At 27.7% G+C, this 22,242-nt stretch overlaps 1 protein-coding gene across 1 annotated transcript in view; it reads right to left on the reverse strand.

Moving 5' to 3' along the window:
- LOC109608822 (uncharacterized) overlaps nucleotides 1-22,242 on the reverse strand; it is a 45,944-nt gene that overhangs the window by 21,863 nt on the left and 1,839 nt on the right. Inside the window, exons 2-5 of the mRNA XM_020025370.2 lie at nucleotides 16,084-16,243; nucleotides 15,856-15,960; nucleotides 12,509-12,596; nucleotides 12,133-12,253 (exon numbers count right to left, since the gene is read on the reverse strand). Of these exons, the coding sequence (XP_019880929.1) occupies nucleotides 12,133-12,253; nucleotides 12,509-12,596; nucleotides 15,856-15,960; nucleotides 16,084-16,195 (426 nt within the window). The 5' untranslated portion in view covers nucleotides 16,196-16,243. The remainder of the gene's footprint in view (nucleotides 1-12,132; nucleotides 12,254-12,508; nucleotides 12,597-15,855; nucleotides 15,961-16,083; nucleotides 16,244-22,242) is intronic.

Consider the following 22,242-nt stretch of genomic DNA (forward strand, 5'->3'; position numbering starts at 1 on the left):
TTAACTAAATAATAAAAATGTTTATAGATATATATATACATATATCTCGGGTATAATGATTTCTTTGAAAAACTACCCATAATAAAAGCTAATGTTTCTACTCCTTTCATTCAGGTGACACTGAGGGTGAGTACCTTTGAAATCATAAATAGGAAATCTTATTTTTAGTTGCAGATTCGGATTTAGTGACTAAAATACATAAGAGTTTTATTTTTTCAATATTAGATAGCCATTGTACTCGAAGAAATCATTATTTTTTTTTTTTTCGAGCTGCAATAAAAAATAGGAAAATTAAGATTTCCACCTGTTTTTGTCTAAAAGAAAGTGAATGGGTATATTAAATTTAAAACTAACTTATTCCTCGAGGAATTAAGGGTTTTACATAGTCAAAAATTCAGTAGAATATTAAAGCACGCATTGTCCATTGAAAATTTAAAAATTGTTCTTGTTTGAGACATAATCTAAGTAAAAAAAACTGGAACCATAATAATTTAATTATTCATAATTGATATTGACTTTTAAATGAATGTGGTAAATTAATTAATTAAATTATCTGAGCGGAAATCTATACGAACTAAATGTTTTGAAAGTTGATCAAGTTTATATAGTGGCCGAAATATGAAATTTCACCTAGGTTACCATACAATTATCAGATACATTTTAATTATGATTTTCGTATAAATTCGAATTGATAAGCCACTGAACCGATTGTGATCGTTCGCCGTAACAACTTTTAAATTTCCCACATTTATTTGTGTGTGCCCACCGTGCACACGCCCCTGATTCGAAAGTCGTTGCCCTTCCCAAATAGCATTTAGTTTCAAATAACGCAATTAAGCACTTATTATTTACTCGCGAATAAACTTTCCAGTACACGTTTTTAAGGGTGTTCGGTTTTTTCGAGTTTGCAATTATGTAGGCTTGTTACATATAATTTTATCTTGCTGTAATTATACATTCACGAGATTTGGAACGTGTGATTTATAGAATTTTTATCTCGATTTATGCAACATTTAGTGTTTCGATTTTTCATTTGTTACTTGTTAACTGGACTGATTTGTGGGTTTAAAATAAAATTAAAACAAAAATAAAATAATAATTATAGATAATCTGCATTAATTAAAAGCTTCATTTTATGAGAAAATTTACGAAATTAATTAAAAGTACTGACATAATTAATTAAACATTATTTCCATTATTTCTTGATGATTTTTAATAGAAAATGTCAAATAAAATTTGACGCTTTATAAATAAATATATTTAATCCTTTATTATTAAGTTCAATGAAACATTAATATAAAGCTTATACTTGTTTTCTATAATGTTTATTAAGAAGAATCATTAAAATTCTTTTTTTAGTTACGCACAGTGGTTAACTTTCTGAAACTGAAAAATGTTTTATTAATAATTAATTAATTCAACATAATAAAAAAGTAAGTTTATTGTACCGTTTGTTGACTTTTATTGATTGGAAATCACGTTTAGTGGCTTTAAATTAAGTAATGCTACGAAATCTTAAAGATGAATTATATATTAGTAACTGAATTAGTAAAGGTTACTTAAAAGTTTCCTCATATTCGTTAGAATAATTATTAATTATTAGTTTTTTAATCAATTAATAAAAGTTTTTTTTATGTATCATGTAATAAAATGAATTGCTAAACAAGTCCGTTTATTTTAATAAATATTTTTTATTTTTCATATTTTTTTACATATAAACAATTTCAAATTAAATTATATAATCTAATTGATATACATAGAAAAATATAAAAAAGTAACTTATATTTAATAAAAATTTCACAAATTTAAAATTGACGCCAACATTATGTTCTTATTCTCAATTTTAGGTTTACTTCAATAACGCACAGAAAAAAATAAATAAAATAAACATTATTATTAATATTAGATATCAAAAATTGTAATACTTTTTTGAAATTATGATGCATGGTATACTGTATGAAATAAAAAATAAATTTATATTTTTCAATAATTTTACCTAGAAACATTATATTTCATGTTAGAAATTTTTCAGGTTCTTCTTATGAAATAATTTCATAAAAAAATAATTGATATTTTCTAAAATAAATATGGTAAATATCAAATGTATATAAATATTTACGATTTTTATTAAATTGGTTACTTTCAAAGAATATTTGAATAATATTTATTAAAAATAGAAAAAATATATTTATTATTTTATATTTATTTTTTAAAATACTAAAAAATATATAATTTAATTTTTTTATTTATGAAAGTGTATAATTTTTTATTTTAATTTTTAAAATTGTTTTAGTTTTTTTTATGAAATAATTTTAACTTTTCACGCAGTTAACAAAAATTTGGAAAATATAAAAAATTGGTGCAAATGTTTATATTTTTTAATTGCAATTTCCATTCAGTAATGTCTGAATAAATAAAATCAAAATTATTATTGTATTGTATATGTATTTTCTTATTTTAGCTTTTCATTAACCTAAAAAGTGAAACTAATTTTTTAGATGACTAATTTCTTACTATTTTTTTGTTAAGAATTAATTTTACAAAATTAATATTTAAAAATAATCATATATTTTAAATTATAATTTACAGACCTATAGTTATTATATTTTTGTGAACAATATTATAAAATATTAAATATAGCCATATCTCCTTAAATTTTTGCATTTTAAATAAAATTATTTTAAAAAATGTTAATATTTCATAAATTTTTTATATCCTTCATAGTAACAATTCAATTTTTATAATATCTTGTTGATATATGATATAGTTATAATAATTTTTATATAAATTGTGTTACAAATTCAATTTAGAATTTAATTTTTAATTTTTAGTTAGGAAGAAGTAGTATTACGATAAAACAAAACACACTATTTTTCTCTGTTAAAAGTTAAAATTTGTTTTATGTAATAACTGAACAACAGCAACCAAAAACAGATTCAGTTTAAATCTGGTTTAACATTGCATTAGCCGTAAATCGAATTACGACTCCCTTGCAACAATCGAGATGGGCCCAGCGTGCGGTTGCCAAAACGACAAAACAAAATCCCCCCGAAAAGAAACTAGCGATCGAGTGCACACGGGGCATGGTTTTCTTTTTGCCGGACCATGTTTCCGGCAAGCGGACATCCATCTCCCTTCTGCCCGTGCGTCCCGATGCGAAAACCGCAGAGCGAGACGGATCGAGTGCCAGTTCGGTGCAAAGGGACACTGGCTCGCAGAATTTGGAAGTGAATGGCCGGCCAAAGACCTTCGCTGCCTCCCAACGGCCTGTTGCCCAAATGCACTCGCGGATCGTGGAAACCCCCTCGTCCCGGGCCCCTGCCACGATCACCGAACCGCGCTCGACCCGGGACAGGTGCGGTTCGTGCATGGGGTGGGTTTTTTTCTAAAGAGGTTCCGATGCCCGATGATGTAATGACATTGTTTTCGTCTTGTTTCTGGGGGCCCCATAAATTATGGGGTTCTGGCGTCGACGGTCCAGATTGAGACGTGATACCCGCACCGGTCCTCGTTTCTTTACCGGAAATGGGCTTTTTACCATTTTCTTTTATTTTCTCTATTTTATGTATTAATATATGTACTAATAAGAAATTCAGATATAATTTTTTTGGTGCCCATTACTTAAAACTGATTTTTAGATAATTTTAAGTAGTTTTACTAAAGAATTTCCACAAATAAATAAATATAATTATAAATTTAAAAATTAAACATAAAACTGTTTTGTGAAATTTAATAACAATTGTACTAAAAGTATTCACAAAAAATTTATAAAATTTTAAAATAAAAAAAATTTGAAAATTAGAGAATACCTTTTTAAAGATTTTTTTGAAAATGTGTTTTAAATTGTGTTAAGTGGTTCTATTAAAAATTATACATAAACGAATAATTAAAAAACTGATAATATATTAAAAAATGTAGATAAATCATAAAATCATACATATTTTAGAATAAAATTATAAATATTAGAAAATTGTATATTTACCATATATTTAATGGAGTAATATTTTATAATTAATTCTTTAAATTAAGAATTTTTATTAGTTACTTAATCAATTGTCAAAATTTTGTATGTTTTTATAATTCTTCGACAAAATAGATATTTTTAAGATTACAAAAATAAATAATAAAACATACATAAAACAGTTGTTATGAAATCTAATAACTAAAATGTAAATAAATCAAAAATATATTAGAATAATAATAATTATTGAAAAATTGGTTATTTTCCTTTAATAATAAAGTAATAAATAGTAAATTTTAATTTTAAATGTAATTTTTATGTAAGTTAAAAATTTCAAATTTTGAATCAGTTAAAAAAAATCAAGAATTATTTTTCAGGAAACTTCTGTAAAATACCTAAAATTGAGAAAGTAAAAATGTCTATAAGAAATAAATAAAAATCTAATAATATAAAAATTTAGAAAAATCTTATATATATTAGAATAAAAGAATAATTATTGTAAAATTGACTATTTTTATTTAATAAACTAAGTAAATTCACATTTTTTGTTATTTACTATATTTTCAACTAACTAACTAACATATCTTGTTAGTTAAGTTAAAGAAAAATAAAAAATTATTTGATTAATTTCTGTAATAAAAATATCTATAAAAAATGAAAAAATATATATAAATTAAAGGATTCATAAAACATTTACTCTGAAATTTTCAAAACTTAGTTAGCTAGTTAAGTTGAAAAAAAAAATCAAAAAATACTTTTTTAAATAAATTTCTGTAAAATACCCAAAATTGATTTTTTAAAGTAATTCTAGCAAAAATATCTATAAAAAAATAAATAAAAATAATAAATTTAACAAAACAAATAGTAAATTAATCAGTGATTTATCAAAAAAAATTTAAAATTTTGAATGAGTTAAGAAAAACAAGTCTTTTTTAATAAATTTCTGTAAAATACGTAAAATTGAATTTTTTCAAGTAATTCTAGTAAATGTTCTAAAAAATCATAAATATATTAGAATAGAATAATAATTATTTTTATAAAACTATATTTCTGTAAAATTCAGGTATTTTTATTTGTAATTCTAGTAAAAATGTCTATAATAAATTAAACAATTCATAAAACAGTTATTATGAAATTTAGCAATAGGCAAATCATAAATATATTAAAATAGAAAATAATTACTGGAAAATTTAATTTAATAATACATTATTTAAATTTTTAAATCAAAAATTCTAAATGTCTTAAAACAATATCAATTCATAAACCATAAATTATTTTTTAAAGTAATTCTGCGTAAATTACTTGAGTTTTGATGAAATTCTAATGAAAAATATCATTTTATATCAGTAAGAAAAAGTTAGATTTAATATTTTAAACAATTTCTAATAAAAAAATAAAATTGAATTGAATAACAAAAATTTTAACCTTTCATTCATTCTTACGAAATTTTCTTTTAAATTTTCAACAATGAATGAAACAAACATTTTACTTTACTGAAAAAAAAAACCATTACTTTAAAGACGCCAGATAATGGGTTCAATTTATTTAATTGCACTATTTAAATGCATTCTTCAGTGTTCAAAGAACGTTAAACTCTTTGTAGTGTTAAGGTATGAAGATTTGCATTTTAATGTCCCCTTTCTATTGAGTCACAACAAGATAAAATGACAATTCGTTTCTTTTTTTTTTTTTTTTCACGCAAACAATGCAACTTCGAATGTCTCGGGATACAATTAATTTAATAGAATATTTGTGTACGAACTTTTACGAATTTTGGCGAATGCGCCAGTCGCTTCGGAATTAATTTTGATCCAGGCTTAATTAAACATGTTTACATTGAAATTACAATTTACCATTCGTAACAAAAGTGCGACCGGTAAAAATGTATCATTAGTATATTTGCACAATTCCAACATTAAGCAAGAATTATTCACTGGTGCAGTGAAAACGGTGCGAAATTGCATATTTACACTATAATTAGAACATTGAACAATGTTATTTAAAGCCATAATTAAAAGAAACGAAAAACAAAAAAAAAAAAAACAATTCGCTGACCTCATTTTAAACACATTTTTTAATTGGCAAACTGCTTTTTTATTTGCATCTTTTAATGCTAACAGCCCGACTCGATTCGTTACATGACCTTGTTCGACGTTTTATTAGTTTTTATGCTCCCAGTGAAATTTTAAAGTGCGTCCAATCATTTCGCGAACGAATTAAGCACAAATGGAATTGTGGTATTGATTCAATGTCCAAATTGGGTAAATTTTGTAAACGATGCAAAATCGGTGTTGGATTAAATCCGAATGTTCCGAAATTAGATATCAAATAGATCCGTTTTAATTGCCATCCAAGAAACTTGTCGTAACGCCAAAATTCTATTTGTCTGTGATTTATTTCATTAGGTCGAAAATCATGGAGAATTAATTTTACTCGGTAGTCGGGAGTAATTTAAATGTTAAATGAAATGAAAATGGTGGATGAATCTGAATGAACAATTTATTAAAATTACCGAGTGTAATTTACGTGTGATTGTAACGTTCGTTTTTACATCGCATTTACAGATTAAAACATTCATTTATTCAATATTACGTATTTTAATAAAGTTTTCATTAATTTTCAACATACAGAAATGATGATGCTAGATTAATGAGATTTTTTTAAATACAAAAGTATTCTTTTAAATTAAATAAAATTTATTAATACTATTTAAAATGTATAAAATAAGAAATAAATAAAAAAGTATAAAAAGACTAGCAATAAAAATGTACATTATCAATTATAAAAAAATAAAGGAGCGAGATTATGAAAATACTTATTGAAAAATCTTGAAAAAACGAACGATTTTAGAAAAAAAAAATCAATAATATAAATAAATCTAAAGAAATTTCAAAAAATAATTATAACATTAAGTATGTTATGTAGTTAAAAATAAAAAGAAAATTATTAAATATCAACAAAATATCACAAAAATATGATTTTATTGATTTGTTTCCTTTAAATTAAATAGTATATTTCAAATGTATATAATAAGAATTAAATAAAAAATATAAAAAGGACAATAAAAAATATACATTATTAATTCTAAAAAAGAATAAAGGAGCAAGGGAATGAAAAAAATTATAAAAATTTTATAAATTAATTAATAAATTAAGTATGTTATGTATATATAAAAAATAAAAATAATACAAAATAACGTAAAAATATGATTTGAAATTGAACTAATATTTAAGCAATCTAATAAACCGAATAACATATCAAAATATATAAATTTAATAAAAAAATGTAGAAAGAGTTCAAATTAATTACCTACATATTAATTTTAAAGTTTAAAAATTTAGTTATTGTAATTTAATCACAAGAAATGAAAAGATTTTAATAATAAATAATAAAAAAGTAATTGAAATATATAAAAATTTAAAGAATGGATAAACGAATATAAATAACTCAAAATATTAAGATCTTAAGCATATAGAAAACATAAATTATAAAAAATGTCTAAAAAATATTAATATTATTAATAAATATCAAGGATACAATTTGAATAAAAAAATTATAGAAATATTAATTAAAAAGTAGCAATATAAAAAACACAGTTAAAATTTTAAAAATTTAAAGAGTACTAAAAATTATAACTAAATTTTATTTAACTAAAATATGTAAAAAATTGATAATAATGGCAAATTAAAATTTAGCATAGTATACAATTAATATAGTAAACTTTTATTTAGAAGTTTATTCTTAAACATACATACAGCCTTGCTAATAATTAAAATATCTGTAATTTATTCTATTTACTTTGTTAACAAAATTTTAATATCTAAAAATATAATAATATTAATTTAAATATTAACTGATAAAAAAATAAAATGCATAGAATATGAAACAATAAATATTAAAAATTTAAAGGGAAAAACGAAATTTCACAAAACACACAGTAAGTTTGTTTAGAAGGTAATAGTAAAAAATATTTTTAATATTAAAATATATATAAAAACCCCAAACTGAAAAATTTATGTAAGATGTAAGATTTATGAAAATATAATATAATAATAGTATAACATAAAAAATCAAATAAATATTTTAAAGGAGAAATTTCAATATTGTAAGGCACAAATACTAAAAATTAAGTATATGCAAAAGATGATTATAAAACAATAATAGTAAATTGAACATAAAGTATTTAAATAATGCATAGAAATTTCTAAAAACCAAATAATTTTAGAATACCCAAATGAAATGGAAATAATCAAATCAGTTTCAAAACTTTAAGTAGTAACAAACTAAACAATTCTACTTGTCCGAAAGTTTAAATAATAACAAACCTAATTAAGTAGAGATCTCATTTCAAAATTATCCTTCACATCTGGGAATCCCCGACACCAATCCAAAGCCATTAAATAGTCAACACTACGGAGTCGAGCATTGTGCAGCCTCATTCGGCACAGCAATATTAATAGACACCGTCCAGGAAGTAATGTTAAATTAGCTTTAAAATTGGATTTGCCCTTTCAATTAAGACAGCGGTTCGACTAATTAAAACACTCTATGGAGAATTGCATAATTCACCATCAACCATTCATCCAGGAAATGCATCTTTCATGACGTAATGGTCTAGTCTAGACAGCATTAGATGCTGCACATCGATTGGATGTGAAGCCGGTGCGGAATAATGGTGAGCTAATTTTATTTTGTGTGAAAAAAATTGTCAGTTCGTAACACCATTCCACGGAAAATTTTTTAATAACAAAACCGCCGGCGCGCTTGTTGTCGGTTATAAGCTTTTAATATTTAAATTGGAGGAAAGTTATTCGCGCCAGGAGAACGTGGCGTTTATCTCATTTCGTTTAGCGCTTTTAATCAGATTAAGTTGGGTCAAAGAGCCGTTACTACGTGACGAAATATGCTTTAAAGTGTGTGGGACCTAACATTAATCCTCGCGTTCATGGAGATTTTTAAATTATTTCGGTAATAAATTAAAGAAAACCGGTTGCACGGTAAAATTTTATTGAGCAAACTATACGACTTTTCTTGGATTAGCAAGGGACTGTTACTGTGAGCTATAAAAAAGGCTTTAGGCACTAATTTTACTCTTGAAAGTTAAATTTATATAATTTCTCTGGAACTGCATAACATTAACTTGGAATTCGTAACCAAATTCCAGTCTGTTTGATGCCAAATGTATAGAATTTCAGCTAAATACACAGAGATAATTATATAATCCAAGAAATTACTAAACTATGACATTAGTCAAGAGAATATCTTCTTTGATATGAAAATGAAAAACAAATCCTTTTAAGTGTAACTGACATGATATAAGAAGTACATATATAATCAAAAGCCATCAAATGTTCAAAGAACTACTTTATAGTTTAAAGTTTATGTGCATCAAGACACTCCACTGTACCTGAAACAAGATAAATTTTACTAAAAATGTGAAGTACGGTTTTAAAGAAAGAACCTTCGCCTTCTCAAATGTAGTTTCAGTGTACGTTATATTCGATACTTTCAAAGAAAATAGGAAACGTTTTTTTTTTTATTTTCTCAAACGGTTTGAACGTAAGACAATTAGAATTTATGCCTGAATATTTTCGTATGTTTTAATCAGTTTAGAAATGAAAACGTGCTTGAAGTTATAAATAAAATTGTTTATATTAACATTTTTAATACAAGAAATTAGCATTTATTTAATTTCGCATAATAATTTTACATGTTTATTGATAAAATTATTATGAAACTGAAGGTTAAGTTAATATTCTAGCCAATTTCATATTTTTATTATGGATTTTCCAACCACATTTCTTAGCGAATTTTATTAAATGCGCAGACATTCTTCTAAATTCACGAGACAATTAACAAATACATTGGTATAAAGCAATAAAGTAATAAAACAATTTCCTTCCACTCTAAAATTACTCAGAAATTCTCTTAGAAGTGGTAGAAATGAGAGAGGAACTAGGTATATTTGTAAGTAAGGACCATCATAAAGGATGTTCAAAGAACTACTTTATGTCTCGTGCATCCAACGTATAGCTTACTGGAAAAAGATAAATTTCAATAAAAAAAATGTACTACTTTTATTCGTCTTTTCTAATTTACAAACCATTCAGGAAATGTTTTCAGCTTTCTAATTTATTTTTTATTGGGATTTACGATTGGATTAATGTAAAATATAGTTGTTGTTTCAGTTGCATCAGTAATAATTATTCTGGGATGTAAATGAAAATGTATAAATCAAATGATACATATCTATGTTTTAATGAAGCAGCAACATAAAAGTTGAAATCAATAAATATCGCAAATGATTAAATTGAATGTTATAAACCAACTGGTGACAAATTACAAATCTGTTTCAAATTAATGTAAATTTCACATTTTGTCTATTACACATATCAAAATAGTTCTCTAAAAAATTGTCTTGCACGAAATCAAGAAAATAATATGTACTTATTTTATTTATTACGTTGTATCTGGAATTCCATTTAAGTTGATTTCATTTTCAACAAGCATCTTGAAAAGGAAAATATGCTTATTCAAATTTAAATTAACTTGAGATTTTACAATATTTGAACGTCTTCAGTAACAGCAGTTTTGTACTTTTTAAATCTATGAAACGAAGTGAATTAACATAATAACATCAGATTTATGCAAAAGTTCTGCATTTGAATGCATCTCATAAATCAGTTCACTAAAAAGTAATTTGCAGACTTAAATTTCCATTTTAGAGCTCAACAACATTTTCTTTATCTAGATTATTAAAATAAAACTGTCCTACTTCTCAAAATTGTTCAATACAATACACACTATTGGCTTTTTAATAATATTTTGTATCTAGAATAAAAATTAACATTTAGTAGTGCTTTTTTCTTTTCTCTTTTTAATTCGAATTGCCTTTCAGACTTCAAAATGTTTCAAATAGATGACTGAAATTTATGAAACATCCATAATATCAATAATTTCGTCAAAAAGTTGATATAAACTAGTCATATAATTTAATTATATGGTTGATATTTAAGAGAAAACCCTCTCCTATAAACTTTGTTAAATATTAGGTTCAATAAAAGCGGAAATTTGCCGTGTTATTATCTGAAAATTTAATTACATGCGGTTTTAATATGCAGCCTGTCATATTTGCATTATATGCAATTTGTTTCAGTTACAATTTCGAAAGGTGTAATTAAATTTTAATTCCCAAAATTCATGTTTTATTGTTTTTCAATAAACCATCATTTTGGAGAATGACATCTCTGCCTATCAATTATTTCCAATTTCTATTAACTTGATTAAATTTTACCATCAAGTTCACTTCTTTCACATTTAGAAACCATTGTGTGAATAAATATAATTATTAATTAAGGTATCCTAATCAAAATGATATACTGATATTTGATGATAAAGGAATGAAATAAGTAATTTGAATCAGGACTAACCTCCAACATATGCAACACAGTTAACAAGCTCAGCGTTTTTAGTACGTAGCCAAATACTAAATACTATATTAATAGGCCATAGTTTAGTGTTTAAAAATATTGTTATTATGCCTTATTCAAAAATTAATAATAACTAAAAATTTTATACACAATTTTATTAATCATTTCCTCGTTAGGTTAAACGTTAAACTTAGTGAAAGAATTTTTATGTAACTTAAAACATTATTATTTCTCCAAATGAATAGTTACTGAGGAAATTTGTTGTATGGAAGCCAAGCCGAATTAATGGAAATAAGAATAGATTCAAAAACCTATTTTTTAAGTAATTTTTTCAAACTATATTTTTTATAAAAAATTGAGATATACCAAAAGGGAAAAGGTGCCAAAATTAATGATTAAAATCTAATTTTTCATTTTCAGAGTTTCAAATTTGTTGTAAAAAATAGTTTAGATAGAAGAATTTTAATAACATCTAAATCACGTTTCGTTAAAACAAAATAATTATTCCATTCAGTATATTTAATCCCTCGTCTTGCGTTATATTAAAAGTGACTGCTGTAAAATCGATTTAAATCAGTCCAAATCGAAAGAACGACATCTTATACGGTGATTGGATCCGGCGAAAAGAGCATTAACATCTTCTGGCACGGCGTAGAAATTACGTTGTTGAGTGCCATTCGCGATATCGCATAAAACGCGGGAAAAGGGACGTCGAGAAAAAAAACATGATTTACAACTTACCTTATCATTGAGTAGATGGGAATGTAATGGCCTGGCTATCGACTCCGAAGTGCCGTCTCTGTGCAATATTCCGTCATATTGAGCATTTTCCTTGCGTCTTTTGTACTTCGTCCACAGAATCCTGCAAAGAAAAACACCGATTAGAGCATAATCATTTCTCTTTTCAAGTGCTTTCCGTGGATGGAGTAACAGAGAGGACAAGGACGTGCAACTTCTCTAGGGACTTAGTGACACATTTTCAAGCGAGTGTTTGCGTTAAGAGCTCCACGATCTGGATTACTTCCAAGGCACGGTGAAAGATTAATTCGTCTGAATAAAAACATGTTTAATGTTTATCTCGGAGCTGAAGTTTATTTACCATCAAATTCGTACGTACCTTATACCGAATGCTGTGAACAACGTTAGAACCAAAGGAATTAATGTTGCAAAGCAGGCCAAGAAAAGCGTTTGGACGTCATTCAAACCTGTAACAAAATTAAATCGTAAAACATCAAATCCATTAAGTTCCGTTTGTAGAGGCGAAGTTCAAAAGGTGGACGCGTGGCTGAGTTATTTTACCGGAAAAAGGATGGCGACATACATTCAGAACTTTTCGATTTGAAAGTTCCATCCCCGTTCCTAACTTCCAAATTGGATTTTATTACCAACTAAAGCTAACTTTAATTCGTGGAGCATCGGCAATATATCATTCATGACGCTAAAATATGGTTCACGGAATTTATTACTTTCCATACGTAATTAGATTTTTTGGATATGGAGGAGGAAATTTAATAATGTCGGAGCTCGCATGAGATAATCTTGTTTCATGTGCAGCATTTGGCAATAACACAAAGCACTCGTTGCAGTATGTGGCAAGCAGATTTCTGAAGCAACACAAAGAATTTTTCATTAAACTAGTCTATTGATTGCCGTCGGATATGGCATTGTTACAGTGACAATATAATTGGAGACTAAAACTGAAATATAAAGGGTAACTTTACACAGAAATTCGCAAAACGTCAAAGCGAAAGCCGGATTAATACTAGTTATTGGCCGCGCTCTAATAAACTCACACCTACATAACCTTTCCCGAGGCCAATCATAAAATCCTGATTCTTGAGATCAGAGAAAAACTACACTTATAAATTTTATTAAAGCTAGGTTTTTTTCTCTGTTCGATTAAGTAGCGAAAACCCCACACCCATACGTGAATAAAAGTTTATCTTTGGAAATTAGGGTCTTAAGAAAATTGCTGAGTGTAACTTTAAAGATTAAGGAAAATATATGTGAAGCTTGCTTAGCACATACCAACAATATGGCTTTAAGAAAATTAACTTGACTTGCAACTTTAGAAGTTTTATCGTTTCAAGTATTTTAGAGTAGTTCCAAGCCTCAAGATATTATTTATGTCAGATCTATTTTGTTTCTATAAACTGAATTCACTCAAATTAATGGGACAAATTTGAAGAAGTTTCATAAAATATGTCATTAATAAGTCCAATATCTAAAAAAAATTACAAGATTGTCATTAGAAGAAAAAGATTTAGAGTGTAGAAAACACACATGAACTATCAAGTTTTAAAGAAATGAGTTCCATAACGTTTAGATTCTGAAAGTTTTATCCCAATACTCTGAACCCATTACTTTCAAGTTTTAAAGTAGTTATCGATCTGAGAAGGCGTCAAGAATTTATATCAACGTGTGTCATTCACACACGTCGTTTGCGTGAATCAAACGCACTTAAAGTAACTAGAAAGACAATAATTGATGGTACGTTACAGCAGACAAATTGTCAATTTTACTGCCTGTCTGTCTTTCTGTAAATATCAATGTATATTTATTGATGTAGTCCAAAAATTGTATATTATACTTTCAATCTAAACCGATACTTTCGATGCCGATAAAAATGTAATTTAAATAGCAATTTGACGAGAAATATGAGATGATCCCATAACGATAACTGAACTGAAAACTTCTCAAAGCTTCAAAGCGAAAGCAACTGGATTAAATCTCGATAAAAAATTCAAGTTATTGGCTATAGCCCCTTTTATCGCCCCCTAATAAAGTCATACCTTTCATGTAACACTTTCCGGAAGCAGTCATAAAATCCACCGTCACAAAAAGCTTCAGCTTTTAACATTTTTTTTACTTTGGCCCATTTCACGAGAACATATTTATTTCGTTTAGGATAGGATTGTGTACTTTGAAATTAAGGACAACCGAGATTTTAAGAAGATTGCTGACTAAAACAAACACGAGCTCTATTACCCCAAATTCCCATAAGCTCATAAGCACACATATGAACAGTCGGGTGGTTTTAACAAAATGAAATTCATAACTTGCAACTTTTGAAAGCTTCAACGCCCGAGTCGACTTCTATCAAACCGAAGACGTTCTAAAGTAGTTATCGATCCGACTGAGCGTCAAGATTTAACACTTGTCGGTGACATTTCGTTTGTGCCACCCAAATACACTCAAAGTAACAAGAAAAACGCACATTGACGATGTGTCACAAGAGACAAATCGTCTACCAGCAAATTCAATCTTTCTAGTTGTCTGTTATCCGGACGTAAAGAGGAAATTGCGAAGGAAGTGGATGAATAAAACCAATCAATAGTTTTTGGTCTGAAATTAGAAAATTGTTTTTTTGTTCCTTTAGTCGTGCAATTGTGATAATTAAAACTTTCAAAAATGCCCATTTTAATTATATATTTCACACAAACCATTTTAAACTGGCAGACATGCTCAACCCACTGACATAAAAATTTGATGAAGGTGTTACGTAAAAACTTTTTGTAAATGTCACTGATTTATCTCGCGAAAAAAATATTTACATAAGGCAAACGGTTCCAATTTTTTGTCCTCAGTTACAAAGTATTATATTTCAGTCAATCTTTTTTTATATGACCGCTTTTAATTTTTTTCCTGACAAAGTTTTTTATGTCGACTGTCTCCTGGGGAGAATTTAATATTAGGCAATATATTAAACTGATTTCTTTCCATCTGTTTTTGGCACATCTGAATTACAACGATTTAATTTGAATAATTTTGGAATAATTGCACTTTACGCGGGTGAAACGTAAATATGGGATATTAAAGTTACATTTATTTAGGGAGTTGCCGAAATTTTGAGCTACGGATTAAACCTACGTGATATATCATCCAGCCCACAACAAATCTATTCCGTGTTCATTAGAAGAGAGACGCACCGGCTTTGTACAAACACCATACTGATAAATTGTGTTTGCCTTATTAAACCGCCTTTCATCCCGAAAAACTATGTAATTTAGTGGTTAAGTTGGGCGTGCGGAAAACAATGGACGGCCCTTTGTGTCCACACAATCCTTATAATCGAGAGAAGATTAATCCCTCGAATTTAATTCAAGTTCAACACCACTTTAACTGGGACACGACCTGTGCATATTTACCTATCTTCCATTCGGGATGAACCCTTGGAATTCTTTAATTAAGTTACAGGAGATTTTTTTGTCAAAAGCTACGCCATGTGTTACTACAATTAGAAATTAAATTTTCCATTTATAATTAATTAAAATTAGTAATGGAGAAATTGTTTTAAGCAAAAGATGAAAGCATACAAGTAAAAACACGTACATATCTAATAATACTTAATACAGTATACATGCATGTGTGATTATTACTAAATAAATAACATCCTCTCTCAACAAAACCGTGAGAGTTCATTAACGTGATAATAAAGTTAAAAAAAGTGGAGAATCAATTTACCTCCCGGATCTCCTTCGTCTTCGATGAAATATCCCGTTCCGTTATACAATAATTCTTTAATTGACTTCTGTGTTTGGTTGGATAACGTTGTGGAGACTGTCGTATCTGCAACAAATTAGTTTGTACAGCAGATGTACGCGTATTTGGTCATACGTTACACGAATAGCTAATTAACATGCAATCTGGATGTAATTAAGAGAATTTATGTTAAATCGCGTTTTTATTTACCTATTTTTCTATCTGTGTTATCCCATGGTCCCGTCAGGTTGAATGGCTCAGTTAATTTGGGGTTTTCCGTGCTTGTTATCGCCGTTGTCATCATCGCTAGCGCTGGATCCATTTGTGCTTTTTCCGTTTCTCCATGAATAAGGAATCTCTAATTAATGGCCTGAAATGCAAACATATAGTTGAAGACGCAAATTCAAGAGATCAATCACCATTGAAGTCAAATAAATACATAAATAACTAGCTCTTTGACATTTTCACCCCTATCGCATACAATTATCAGTTGGTGGTCGTAAAACTTCTACTTCGTATTATTTTAGAAACAAATCTATCAAGACTTAATTATAAGGATTAATTAACGCATACGTGTTTGGATGAATATGCATGAGATTTTGTGATTTGTCGTGATTATAATTTTTACGACTCCCGGAAGTTTTACGACGTTATAAAAACATCTTAATAGTTCTTTCAACGACTAACTTTTATGTGTTATGAAAGCTGCATATTAAAGATACAGTTCGACAAATACAACAGTTAAAATAATATTGAATAAGATTTTGGCATTTCAATTTAAATCGAGTCTGGTAACATACAGAGATATAATTTAACTTTCTGTGAAATTGCAGTTATTGGAGTAAAGTTTTCAAAGCAAATAGTATCCTTGGATGAATTATTTTCATTATATTAAAGTAAAGCAATTTTATTTGTTATTTATTTTAATAGTATCGAATTATTTCTTTAACAAAAAAGATAAAGTATCTTATTAACAGGCTTATAAATTTTTAATGTAATGTACACTGTGATTATACAGTTACTTTCCAACGAAAGTATGTCATTAAATTTAATAGATTAGTCTTCAATAAACTAATTTTAACATTGAAATTGTTATTGTCGAAAGGACAAGAAAACAATGTGTAAGTTTACTGCTATTCCTGATTCCTGAAGTCCTGATACTTTTTAAATATTTAAACTGTGTATACCAAGAAGAAATTATTGTAATTTCGATTGTATTTAAATTATAATTGCTTCCTGAAAACAAAGTTCATTTGAAGTGGTGTTAAGAGTTTTAACAACTTTTTTTAGAAAATACAAGTATAACAATTACAAAAATATGTAATAAGCATACAATTGCAATTGATTCTATATTCATTTTCATTTTCTCTTCAGTGATTTTATTTTTTCTCCAAAAATAAAGTATTTCAACACATGTCTGAAATAGAAACAAGCTTTAGAGACCTTGGTTTCTTATACGAGACAATCCGACCGATATAAAACATAAAAATCCAAATACGTGTAACATATAGAAATAATGATAAAATAGTGAATTTAAATATTCGTTTATTTTGACAGTTTTTATAACATTCATTTCATTTTTCATTTTATAACATTTCCATTTCTTATTCGATCTTTATCTACCGGAGCTCGAAATGCTTATGATTAAATAGACTAACGATTAAAAATGTAAAATTGGATGTGTTTGTAATTAAAAAAAATACTCATTTAGCTAAACTGTCTGAAAATGATAAAAAATTGCATGAAATTTGAACTTTCAGTTGTCGCACCTATTATTTATTTTTCTTCAGATTGAATTAGGTGCTTATTAATGCATAATTTACTATTACTTGGTATATGGACTAAATGAAAATGAAAAAAGAAAAAATCTGTAGAAATTAAGTTCGTTTTTGCTGTAAACTATTGTTATTATATAATTTTCCCTATCCACAAAAATACCGCAGCCGCCTTTCATTTCACGTCAACCGCCTGTTCTAAATTAATCCTTAAGCGCCACGATTCCCATTCGCATTTAATTTTAAAATAACAAATCACTGTTTTCCTTCCCGAATAAGAAAAGCCATTTGATTAAACTGTTGCAAAATGGAAGGAAGAGATTGAAAACAAATTGTGCCTTGCAATTATACACCCGTTAAAACATCATCTTAATCCCAAATTCGAGATGAAGCTTCATTACTTCGACTGTTTTAACAATTCACATTTTGCTATTGATGAAACGGAAACGGTGGTGTGACGGCGATAAGGAAAAAAAAAGGCCCATATTATCTCCCGGAACTATATCCGGTGTTGACCGCCGAAACAGGAGAGCGGCTTAATCATTGTCATCCCGGATTGAATTAAGAACGTCGTTATTTTTAATGGTCGCGTTTGTTGTAACAGAATACAGTTTGTGCGAATTGGGTTCATTGTGTGGTGTGATGGATTGTTTAATCTCAGTGAATTATGTCAGCCATTTTCGGGGGCAGTTTTGTCGCGGCTGAGAGCTGTGTGATGGGTTAAGGGGGTTATTGATTAATGTCTTGTCTGTTTGCTATGCCTTGTTACTAGTTTCGAGTGTGGTACACAATGAAATTACCTTGTGAGAAAACAGGTTTTTCTGGTAGATGTATATCGACAACAATCTTTGCATGAAATAAATACTTCGATATACTTTTAATACTTTCATCAAAAATTTTATTTTTGTTAAAAGAATTTAAATAATTAATATTGCTTCGTATATTTCATATGAAATGTCTGTCATTAAATTTTGCATCATTCAAAATCTACAAACAAAATATTGAGCATATGCTTGTTGTAGATTTAATAACCACATTTTTTAGTTAAATACTGATTTTTAATTTTGTCAAAGACTTATTATTCATACGATATATGTTTATGAAATTCGATATGTACCATTTTAAGCGATATTTTTTTTTTCATGAAAAATACTCAAATAAATAGGTACAGCAAATAATGTTTATGACATGTATAGAGTTTACGGCATATCTCTTGATTTATAAATCATCAAATAAAAAGTACAAGAGAAATAAACCACAGTCTAATTTATTTTTATTTTCTTTTCAGCGCATTCACCATTTTTAAACAGATTTAAGTAAATCGGCCCAGAGTTTTATTATATCGTTTACTTTAAAAATAAAATTTAAAAATTATAACTTATGGAAATTAGATATAATAAAGATTAACAGTTGGAGATTCAAGATAGTAAAATGTCAAAAGTCGTGAAAACAAGAAAAGTATTGAATAAAAAATAACATAATTTATGAAACCATCAAAAGTAAATAGTTATAATTAAATTCTTTAAAATGTATGTGAATGCTGTTGTCGAATATGTCCAAATAAAAATATTAATAACTTAAGTCTTAATACAATTAAATTATAATAATGAGGCGGCGCATCCACCATTTTATTACTATATATTTATTGTGTTATTATTTAGAATCCAGTTAATTTAGTTGAATTAAATCTGGAAAAAATTGTGTAACACATAAACTACAGTTTACATATATATATATATATATATATATATTTGTGCCATTAATTAAGTCATCTGATTGAAAATTGATGCGGTTCATTTATTTACTTTGCCAGTCAAGATTTTCAAACAAATTTCATAAAGCTGGAACATGCACGTTTTTCCGTCTCTTTGAAACGAAAAATAAAAATCAAACAGGAATTTGTTTATCCATTAAATTACCCGATTCACGTACGAGTGGAAAGCAAACAGATGAGGCGGAAAGCCTGGCCGACAATTCTGTCTGCGCTCTGCAAACACCATTGATAAATACCGTTAAAGAAATCCCGTGTTCGAAGTATCGACAAACCGTTGTCCGACCCGATACGGAAATGAAGTGCGCCTATCACGAATCGACTGATGCCTAAATGAGCATCGAGCACAAAGCTTTTGTTATTAATTTAAGACACCTAAATTGATTTAATTTTTAGTTGATAACTCGACTATTTTGCAATTTCGAACAAAATATTTGGGTTTAAATTCGATCAAGGCAAGTCGAAGTTTTGAGGGGATTCCCTAATTCCGATATTAAATCTTCAAAGTACCCTGATAACTGTCTGTGTTCAGACATTATATTTAAGTGATAATTTAGATTCCTTATATTATTTTGAAAAAATGTTTGAAAAGACAACAACAAAAAAACAACATCCCAAAATTGGTTAATTTTATACATATACATATAATCTCTATAACAAAAATTCTCTGTTCAGACAAATTAAAGTCTAGAATTTCAACATATTATTTTAGGAGATACGACAAAAAATTTATAATAAAAATGTCGTAAGTGTTCTCAAGATAAATTATCACATGTCCTAGACGCTCCTTTAATTGGAAAATTAGAAAGATTAATCGATTTATCTCATAAGTCAGAAGCTTTAGAACACCAATCAATGCGAGTTTTTTCTAAAACCACGTTTATTAACAATATTTTCTATCTAAATCTATCTATCTAAATTTATCTATCTACTATCTATGTAGCTTTTTTGAGGTATGACCAACAAACTCCACTATTAGGCCAACTGGTACATACTTATTTTATAATTTATTCGATTCAAAGTCTTGATAAGTAGATCTTTTTTTTTTTCTAATTCTATTTCCATAGTAACTGAAGAAAATGTGACATTAATCCAGAGCTCAAACGCATTTTGACTGTTTCTGAAATCTACAAAAAATAATACTAGTTTTCTTTGTTGACGAAAGTAATGGTAACGTATCTTAACCATAACCATTTATTTTAAAATCAGTAAGTATCTAGTTTTTGTGACTAGAGAATGCAATATTTGGTTTGGATTTTAAAAACATTCATAAAAATATTTCGTATCTCAAAACTTTAATGAGGTATGTATTTTTTGAGGTAAGTATGTTAAATTATGTAAAAAGTATGTACAAATAAAGATATTTTATATTTATATTTTGAGAAACGGTCCGATATATCAAAAGAAGGTTGGCAGCAAAGTTTAAAAAAAAAAACGACTCTTTCCTATCTGCTCTGGAAATACTCCTAGATGGTAAAATCAACAAATTTCCGACAGCCTGTACTACCGTTTTTTCATGCGGCTAAATCTGGGACTGGTAACTACAAAAACCGGGTCTCGTAATTAACGCAAACCGACACCACACGGTCCGTTCAAAACTAATTAGAATATCACCGCGGGGACGTGTCCAGAAATTATGCAAATGTTTGCGAATATCGAATATCCAATTTTGTGTAGCGTAAAAGTTAACAAACAAGTTCTGGATGCACGTCGCATTTTGACCGTTTCATCAGAATTTCATTCTGGTAACTTTGTAACACGCTGACATTATTCGGCTGTCCTTGCGTAACAACTTCGTCTGGAGGCTAAATATCGTCAGGAATTGATCCGACGATCGGGTAAAGTAGATGGGCCAAGGGTCGGGAATTGTATTAGTCCCATTTGCACACCTTTGAACTGTTCCGGGTAAAATGAAACCGAACGAACCACCGAAATATCTTGAACTGCTTTAGAGACGGAAACACAGTAACTGAGTTAATTTTTTCATTATACTGTTACCAACTTTTTTTTTATTCAGTGGAAATTTTCGGTACAGCAGGTTAATTGGCATCCTTTAGTTGGTGCTTAACTTTATTGAACTTTGGCAAAGGAGTTATTGTGATCGAGAAATGTGTGGGTTCATACACGTGAAAATTTTCATTATGCAAGTTAAGGTTTCATTGTTAAAGTTTGTATTGTCACTGCTTCGTCAAATGAGATATTAAATTTATTAAGTTATGCCGTTAATCAAACCAGTTTAATGGAGAATATTTTATTAAATATAATAAAATGATGCATTGTTTAAACTTTGTTTAACAATGTTTTCTTTGTTACTAAAAGGATAATTATTATTTATTATAATAATGGACAAATATTCACAACATTCTTTCTAAAATGTGTAGCATAAATAATTTATTCTTCAGATCATCAATTCAAAAAATCGGTTTTTCATCTTAAAACCAATATGTCCCATGTCATCAGGATGTTTATTTTTGTGTAAATTCGTTTCTCATAAAATATTCCAACGAATAAAATATATCAGTTCCACAAAAATATAAAATCATGACCAGGATCGACTGATCGCTTTGAAATAGAATATGCTAGATAAAATTACAACCATTTTTGTTTGTTTCCAAACATTATAATAGCCATAAATACATTTCCGTTAAACTTTTTAGATATTTATGTGACATGTTTCGGTTTATAAATAGGCCCAGAATTTTCCAATACGGAAGATAAACGTGTAAGTGCTCTTAATATCCTGTTAAAACACATTGAACTCGAGAGCTACGTAGGTAAAGGCACGAATTATCGTCTCTTATGCCAATCATTATATTTAGAAGC

The sequence above is a fragment of the Aethina tumida genome, chromosome 1, assembly GCF_024364675.1.
Source record: "Aethina tumida isolate Nest 87 chromosome 1, icAetTumi1.1, whole genome shotgun sequence".
In the NCBI taxonomy this organism is placed as follows: Eukaryota; Metazoa; Arthropoda; class Insecta; order Coleoptera; family Nitidulidae; genus Aethina; species Aethina tumida.